This window comes from Mobula birostris, chromosome 21 (genome assembly GCF_030028105.1).
Source record: "Mobula birostris isolate sMobBir1 chromosome 21, sMobBir1.hap1, whole genome shotgun sequence".
Lineage (NCBI taxonomy): Eukaryota > Metazoa > Chordata > Chondrichthyes > Myliobatiformes > Myliobatidae > Mobula > Mobula birostris.
Window position 1 is genome coordinate 9241930 of NC_092390.1, and position 9476 is coordinate 9251405.

Here is a 9476-nt window from a genome sequence, read left to right on the forward strand (position 1 = left end):
CTTGACCTGATTGCATCACGTTGATTCACTCACCTAGTTCTCAGAAATGCTCAGAGGCATTTTTCTTGCGTGAGGAAAACAATGTGGTACAGACCATCTGGGTGTCATAGAGTTTCAAGGCATGTAAAGAGGCAAGTTAGAATAAGAGGAAAAAATAAGGACAAATGAAGAGCAAGAAGGTGAGATAATGCTCATGAGTTCATGGACCATTCAGAAATCTGTTTGTACAGGGGAAGAAGCTGTTCTTAAAAGGTTGAATGTGTGTCTTCAAGCTCTTGTACCTCCTCCCTGATGGCAGTAACGAGAAGAGGGCATATAGAAAGGGTCCTTAATGATGGATGCTGGCATCTTGAGAGATCCCCTGTTGAAGATGTCCTTGCCCCAAGTACCCATGATCGAGGCGGCTGAGTCTATGACCCTCTGAAATGTCATTGATCCTGTGCACTGAACCCTCTGTACCAAGCAGTGATGGAACCAGTCAGAACGCTTCCCACGGTAATCTGTAGAATTTCAGTGTCTCGCTCTGATTGTGGCAAACCTGTATTCTAGCCAGTTTTGGATTACCTTTTAAATTGATTGATTTCTCAGACAGTCAACTGCTTAAAAGTCTGCTTTAGGTGGTTTTTAAGGGTTGCAAGGATCATTCAGAAGATCCTCAGCTGAAACATTTCTAGCTGAAGAGAGTTTACAGCTTAAATAAAGATAAAAATAGCGACTAATAATGCAAAGAGGTAAAATTGTAGCAATCTTTCCCAGGCTACTGTGATTCTGGTATTTGGCTTGCGTCCTGTGGATTAAATTGCCTGAGAGAATAATTTGCAGTTTTCCTAGGTGTTACCTGTTGCAAGTGGTCAACCATGAGATGGAAGGAAAGATGGCACACTGAGTAGAGTGTTCTGGAGTGATTGTTGGAGTCACTCCTGTGTCTAATTTCCTATTCAAATAACTCAATACAAAGTGGTCAAATCTAAAATTCTCCCAAACTGGGGCTGAAGAAGGTGATGTAAACTGGAATAGGTGATAGGAGGCAGAAGAGATGGCAGAGAAAATATTGCCTACTTCAGATAGGAAGAAGATGAACTAATGAGTGACAGTGGGATCATAGACGAGATGTCTTGTGACTCTATCAAATCTTTCAACGAGCTTTCCGTTTACTCACTCTCCTTTCACCAGATTGTTCACCAATTCCTTTTTGAGATTTAGTGCCATTCTCCGTTTACCATTCTGAGTTCCATCTCATTAAAACTTGTCCTTTTTAAAAAATCCTCACCATTCCCTGCTACTGTACTGTAAGTCTAGGGTGGCGCGGTGTATAACCACTGGACTAACGCTTTCCGAGCTCCGGCAATCGTTTCTCACTGCTGCCTGTAAGGAGTTTGTACGCTCTCCCTGTGATCAGGTAGATTTTCCCTGATGCCCCGGTTTCCTCCCACTTTTCAAAAGACGTTAGGGTTAGTGAGTTGTGGGCATAACTGTGTTGGCGCCGGAAGCATGGCGACACTGGCGGGCTGCCCCCAGCACAATTCTTGGGCTGTGTTGGTCACAAATGTTCCACTGTCTGTTTCGATGTACATGCGACAAATAAAGCTAATGTTTGACTTTCCTGCACCTTTTCAAATCAGTTCATAATGTTGAGCACCTTCATTCACTCCTGCCAACATCTACTCTAGTTCAGAGATTGACGCCGGAGCTTTTTGACTGCCCACATAATCAATTTCCATCATACGGGAAGATCCATTCAAGGCAGTAATAGTTTCCATTGGCTAGAGCAGGTTATTTTCCATTGCTATAAGCCCTGTTTGGACAGGAAGTACAGTGTCATCTAATTCAAAGGCAATAACAACTACAGTACAGACTAATTGTTAAAGCTTCTTGGAGGACAAAAGGTGACTTATTAGAGGTGCACAAGATGAAAAGAAGCGTATAGAATGGACTGCCACCACCTTTTTGGCCAGGGTGGAAACGGCTGTTACAAAAGGGCACGATTTTACGGAGTTTGCAGGAAAATAGAAGGGATGGCTGAGGTAGGTTTTCTCACACAGAGTTGCGGGTGTTTGGAACGTGCTGCCTGGGGTGGTGGTAGAGGTAGATACATCAGGAACATTTAACAAACTCTTAGATAGACACTTGGATGAAAGAAAATGGAGGGCTATGGGGTAAGGGAAGGTTAGATTGATCTTGGAGTAGATTAAGGTTAGCACAACATTGCAGGCTGAAGGGCTTGTATCATGCTGTACTGTTCTATGTTTACAATGTGCATGTCAGTAAAAACATTCGTTAGCACTTTTAATGATTTTGAATGTTCCAAGGTGCTTTCACTGAGTAAAGAACTTTTGAAGTGGTGCCCCTTTTGTGATATTGGAAACAACAGCCAGACTACGCACAGTAAGCTGGCAGCATGGACTCACGTCGGATAGATGTGGCAGCAACGTAAAAGCATGCAGGCATAGTCAAGAGGTTCAGTTGTTGTTCAGACCAAATATCAGAATGGGGAAGAAATATAATCTAAGTGGCTTTCACAATGGAATGATTGTTGGTGCCAGACAGGGTGGTGTGAGTATCTCAAACTGGTGTTCTCCTAGTTAATAAGAGAGATCAGAGGAGAATGTCCAGACTGGTTCAAGCTGACAAGGAGGTGACAGGAACTCAGTAACCACGTGTTATGTGGTGTGTCAAAGAGCATCTCTAAATGCACAACATGTCAACCCTTGAAGCAGATGGGCTATAGTAGTAGCAGAAGAACACACCGGATTCCTCCTGTACCTAATAAAGTGGCCGCTGAATTTGGATAGACTGGTTAATATGGCTTTTTTGGAGCTAATAAACATTTACTCCTGACGAAAGTTGGATAAACATCTGGTGGAGTAAACTGGTAGAATTTAAGCTCCATTGCTGAGTGCTGTAATCAAGAGTGGTTGCTTTTTAGTTGACCTGCAGCACCTGGTGACCTTGTGATCTTCATCCCGGAGGCCGATGTCAGGCTGGCTTTCTGGAGGGTGAACCCTCGCAAGGCAGCAAGCCCCCGATGGACTACCTGATAAGACTCTGAAAACTTGTGCTAACCAACTGGCGAGTGTATTCAAGGACTTTTTCAGTATCTCACTGCTACGAGCAGAAGTTCCCACCCGTTTCAAAAAGGCAACAATTATACCAGTGCCTAAGAAGAATAATGTGAGCTTGTTTAATGATTATTGTCCAGTAGTGCTCACACCTATGGTAGTGGAATGCTTTGAGAGGTTGATCATGACTAGACTGAACTCCTGCCTCAGCAAGGACCTGGACCCATTGCAATTTGCCTATCGCCACAATAGGTCTAAGGCAGATGCAATTTCAATGGCTCTTCACACGGCCTTAAATCACCTGGACAATACAAACATCTATATCAGGATGCTGTTCGATGACTATAGCTCAGCAATTAACACCATCGTCCCCACAGTACTGATCGATAAGCTACAGAACCTGGGCCTCTGTACCTCCCCCTGCAACTGAATCCTCGACTACCTAACTGGAATACCACAATCTGTGCTGATCAACTGACAATCAACACTGGTGCACCTCAGCAGTGTGTGCTTAGCCCACTGTTCTCCTCCCTCTATACCGATAACACTCACAACACGCTGGAGGAACTCAGCAGGTCGGGCAGCATCCGTGGAAAAGATCGGTCGACGTTTCGGGCCGGAACCCTTCGTCAGGACTGTAGAGGGAAGGGGCAGAGGCCCTATAAAGAAGGTGGGGGGAGGGGTGGGACATGTCCTCTTCTCATTGTTACCATCAGGAAGGAAGTACAGGAGCCTGAAGGCACACAGGAACAGCTTCTATCCTTCTGCCATCCAATTCCTAAATGAACAATTGAACCCATGAGCACTATCTCACTTTAAAAAATTATTTCTGTTTTTGCACTATTTTTAATTTAATATACGTATATATTACTTACTGTAATTGATTTACTTATTTTTCCTGTACTATCTTGTATTGCATAATACTGCTGCCGTTAAGTAAGCAAATATCACAACATTTGCTGAGCCTGATTCTGATTCCGATTATTGTGACATCAGTTCCAGAGAGCTGACATTGTTGTGTCTACTTGTGTGGGAAAAAGAAAATGACTAACTGAAGGGAAAACCAGAACTTGTTTGTCCTTTTAAATGCCTGGAGGGGGAGAGAAAGAACCTCGAGCGAGCGCTTTTTTTAAGCATCCTGTGTGGAGGGAGATTTGCTGAGTCAGTCTGCTGATGCACATGGTGTGAGGGACAGCTGTCCAAGCTCAGCCATGTGCATCCGAAAACATGATCCGTAATGTGGGCTCCTCTGCACGCCAGTAAACACATTTCTTGGGACTAATTCAGTGAAAGTGGAAGGCTCCAAATGTTCCGAAAGGTTGTGATGCATTAAATCTGGCTAACTGATTGTGTAATAATCAAAAATCAAGTGGATTACATTGCTAACATTCTTTCCTGGAATTCTTTTATTGTTGGACTATGAAATAATGTGCACGTTTAAAAATTGATTTTCCTTGCCCTGCCTGACTTTTGAAGCTCCATGTCATGGCCCTTGTATAATTTAAGAGCTGCTCTAAGGTTGTTGACTAGTTTCTTTTTAAGTATTCACTTTCTCCCTTCCCATCTTTCATGCAGCCGTTTCCTTCTCATTTCTCAGTCTGTGCTTGTGATTGTCAGTGTTCCTGTTGTCTACCAAGTTGGAGCCCGCCTACACTGAGTGATGAGGGTGGGTCGTGAGTGGGTGTGATGCTGTCCATGGGAAGTGTAAAAGGAATAGTCATAGAACAATACAGGCCCCTCAGCCCATCTAGTCCATGACTAGTCCCTATTTCCTATGATCAGGCCATATCCCTCTGAGCCCTGCCCCTCCATTTACCCATCCAACAGCTTCTTAGATTGCACTATCACACCTACGTCAACCACTCCCAATGGCAGCTCATTCCATACACTCACCGCACCTTGCAAGGAAGTAGTTGCCTCTCGGGTCCCCTTTGAGGGGTTTTATCTCAGGCACAGGGGAAGATGGAGGCCGACAGAGAACAACTGTGGAGCATGACACAAGGCAGTTCTCCAAGTCCCCTGTGGAGCCCAGGTTCCAAGAGTTGTTGCTGAACAGGATAGAGGAGATTCAATATGACCCAACCCCTTGTCCCATGTCCACCTACGGTTCCGAACTGGGACTTAATTGTTTTTCTTTCGTGCCTGTTCGTCTGATAGAACACAGAACATTACAGCACAGTACAGGCCATTTGGCCCAAGAGCATATTCTTTCCGTCCCACATAGCCCTCCATTTTTCTTTCATCCATGTAGTATCTAAGAACCTCTTAAATGTCTCTTGTGTATTCACCACTAGCACCATCTCTGGCAGAACGTTCCACATACCAACCACTTTGTATAAAAGAAAAATAATCTCTCTTTTACTCCTATCACTTTAAGATTACACCGTCTCGTTTTAGCCATTCTGCTCTAGACAAAAAGCACTGGCTTGATCTATTCCTCTTAGCATCTGGTACACCTCTATCAAATCAACTCTTGTCTTCTTTTCTCTCCAAAGGGAAAAGCTCTGGTTCACTCAACCTGTCCTGATAAAACGTGCAGGCAGTAACCTGGCAAATCTCTTTGCACCTCTTTAAAGCTTTTGCATCCTTCCTATAACGAGGTGAGAACTCTCAAGTGTGGTCCAACCAGAATTTTATGGGGCTGCAGCATTAACAACAGTTCCCTCCAGTACCCCTTCTGCCAGTTTGTTCTGTTGGATTAGATTAAATTTCTTTATTAATCCCATACACATTGAAACATTTAGTGAAATGTTTATACAAACAACCAACACAACCTAAGGGTGTGGGGACAGCCCCCAAGTGTACCCCCAATTTTGGTGCCAGTATAGCATGCCCAGCATGTTCAGCAAAGCAACGTGTAGCAACAACAAACTCTTTTCCACCCCTGACTTTTTTTCTCTCTTCTCGCTCTCCCTCACCTCCCCGCCCCCTCACTCCCCCCTACACGCTCTCTCCCCCCTCACACAATCTCTCCCTCCCCCCACCCCCAGCTTCCTGTCTGCCATTAGATTTCTGAATGGTCCACTACTTCACTATTTTGTCTCCTTTTTGCATTGTATATTTCTTACTGTAACTTGTTATTTTTTGTACTGCACTGTTCTGCTGCCGCACAATGACAAATGTCACAAGGTACTGTCTGTCGGGAGTATTAAACCTGATTCTAGTGTGATCGTTTTTGAGACTTCGAAGTTTGGTGGTGGCGAGGGCAGCTGGGAGGCTGGGGTTTGGGGAGTGGTATCCAATGATCTGACATCTGATGTGTCTCCTCCTCTCTCCAGGGTTCTGGCTTGTCTGGACCATTATTATCATTCTCAGCTGCTGCTGCATCTGTCACCATCGTCGGGCCAAGCTACGCCTGCAGCAGCAACAACGACAGCGAGAGATCAACCTCATCGCCTACCAGGGAGCTCGCAACTACTCTCTGCTCCCGCTCTACCTGAGTACGTGTCTCCCCCCAGTGCTCCCTCTGGGAGGCGGGGTTTTCATATTGAAATCATTAACCCTTTCAGAACTTTGCCTTCCTAGTGCATAGAAAGTGATTGTGTGTCCCAGAGTGGTCTGTTGCAGCTCACTGTCATTGTTAGGACTGGTTTCTCTCACTAGTACTATAGAGTACTATAGCAAGAAACAGACCCTTTGGCCCATCAAATCCATGCCGAGTTGTTATTCTACCTAGTCCTCCCATCGACCTGCACCCTGGACCATATCCTCCATACCCCTCTCATCCATGCACTTATCCAAATTTGCAATGTACCCACATGCTCCACTTCCAGTGGCAGTTTTGCACCTCCCTCCGAGTGAAGAAGCTCCTCCTCAGCTTCCACTTAACTATTTCACTTTTCACCCTTACCCTATGACCTCTGGGGCTAGTCCCACCTAACCCTAGTGAGAAAAACCTGCTTGGATTTGCCCTCAGAGTTTTGTATACCTCTATCAAATCTCCCTTCCTTCTCCTACACTCCAGGGAGTAAAGACCCAACCTTTTCAATGATTCCCTACAACTCAAGTCCTCAAGTTCTGGCAACATCTGACAAGATTTCATTGAGGAAATGAACCTACTGTGCAAATGTTAGACTGAACTACTGAATGTTCCAAATGACCTTTCATTTTGCTCTTGGATTGAAAACCTGCTGGAAGGACTCTGCAGTTCAAGAGATATCTGTGTAGGGAGAGGGATGGTAAATGTTACAGTCAGAACTTCTCACCCGCCTATTACTTTCCCCCTGGGTCCCCTACTCCTTCCCTTTCTCCCTTGGTCCACTATCCTCTCCTGTCAGATTCCTTCTCCGGCCCTTGATCTTTCCCACCCACGTGGCTTCACCTATCACCTTCCAGCTGGCCTCCTTCACCTCCCCACCCCCCCACCGACATTTTTATTCTGGCATCTTCCCCCTTCCTTTTCAGTCCTCAAGAAGTGCCTCGGACTGAAATGGCAACTATCTATTCATTTCCATCAATGCTGCCTGACCTGTTGAGTTCCTCCAGCATTTGTGTGAGTTGCTCTGGATTTCCGGCATCTGCAGACTTCCTCGTGTTTATCCTACATTTTGTTTTGGATCCAGATTCCAGCCCCTCAGTCCCCTGTATCTCCCTATTCATTTGTTTTGTGTGAGCCTCCAGTCGCCCTCCTTACCCCAGCATCTCCACTGAATCCTCAATCCCTTATTTACCACATTTTCTTGCAAAAGAAGCCCATTTGACCCACTCATTGAGTTTATTCTGGCTGACCTGTCTGTTGTGAGTGTCCGTCTTCAGGCTCCCATATTTCGTCATTGATGGTAGTAGTGAGAAGGGGGCATGTCCTGGATGGCGAGGGCGCTTCATAATGGATGCTGCCGCCTTGAGGCATCACATTTTGAAGATCTCCTCGATGGTGCCCATGATGGAGCTGGCTGAGTTTACAACTCTCTGCAGCTTTTTCCAATCCTGTGCTGTGCCCCTCCGTACCAGACAGTGATGCAGCCAGTTAGAATGTTCTCCGTGCACATCTGTAGAAATTTGCTGGACTTTGGTGACAAACCAAACCTCTTCAAATTCCTAATGAGATAGTGCATTCTCCACTATTGCTTCAAAAGAGCTTTTTATTTTGAAAGTGAATTAGTTTTCCCCACAGTGTGCTCTGTAGAAAAAAAATTAATTATAATTTTGAGTAATTTGAGGGGGATAAACTCCCTGCTAACCTAGATTCCATTCCCCTCCACACCCACCACCCAAACGAGCAACCTCATTCGCCCTGTTCACACCGATTTGGTGGCAAACATGTAAGAGTTGCCCGTTTGAATGCACTCCCAAGAGTAATTAAGTAGGTGGTAGGACCGTTGGGAAGCTGATTAGCAAGTGAGAAATGGAGCTGGTGGTAATGCTCAGATCTGGTGAGTACTGCTGTCCGTCGGCCCAACTGGTCGATGCTGTCCACAGCATCCTCCCTGCTAGTCCTAGTTGCCCATAAACCTCCAAGCCCCTCCTGTCCATGTACTTATCCAAACGCCTCTCAGATGTTGCGGTTGTATCCACCTCGACCGCTTCCTCTGGCACCTCATTCCAAGTGCTCACTATCCCCTGTGTAGTGTGACCCCAGTGTCAACATCATACCAGCTGGAGGCTTCACCTCTCCCCATAGGATGAATGAAAACAGCAGGGCCAGTAATTCAATAACATGGCTGCACTTTGAGCCCCTAATCTTCACCTTTAGCCACAAGCAGGTAACATATGGTTCAGTAAAGGCAGCTTGTGGATCAGATCTCAAACTATTTTTGTAATGAGGCTGTTTTATATTCAGTGTGGAAAATGTAGTGGGAGGGCTCCACCACACCCTCTAGTGGCAGCTTGGAGCAGTACATTGAACACAATACGCCCTTCAGGCCGCAAATGTGTCGGTCTACTTCACCATCAATCAAACCCTTCCTACACCCTCCAAACCCTCCATGTGCCAGAAATTCTGTTTGCTCGCTCCATTAAACTCATTCTAACATTTGAAATTAGTCATTCCCCTGCAATTTTGCAAAACATTCTCAAACTTCTTTTAAACCTGAGAGTTTGCACATTCTTCTTGTGACTTGTGGTCTCCCCAGGTGCTGCGTTTTTATTGTTTTGCACGTCTCAAAGACGTGCTGGTAGGTTAACCAGCATGAGAGAGAGAGAGAGAGAGAGTCAGAGTGAGAAAATATAGTCTTGTGGGTAGGTGGATTGCTAAGGTAACATGTTGCTTGGTTTAGTCAACTATCTGATGGTGCAGGCAATTATTGCAATAGAAAATGGGCAGAGGGGAATGAGACCAGTGGGACTGCCCTGCCTGGGACTAGCATTGACCTGATGGGCCATATGGCCAATTTCATGTGTTAGTATAAGTAAACTTGCAAACTGCAGACTATTTGGTGTGTGATCTGTGGTATCAAGCTAAAGAAATGTCAGGTTGGG

The 9476-nt window shown here is 45.3% G+C and overlaps 1 protein-coding gene across 3 annotated transcripts in view; it reads left to right on the top strand.

Moving 5' to 3' along the window:
* wbp1la (WW domain binding protein 1-like a) overlaps positions 1–9476 on the top strand; it is a 132511-nt gene that overhangs the window by 117828 nt on the left and 5207 nt on the right. For all 3 annotated transcript variants that reach the window (XM_072238918.1, XM_072238919.1, XM_072238920.1), the window contains exon 3: positions 6338–6499. In XM_072238918.1, coding sequence (XP_072095019.1) covers positions 6338–6499 — 162 coding nt within the window. The remainder of the gene's footprint in view (positions 1–6337; positions 6500–9476) is intronic.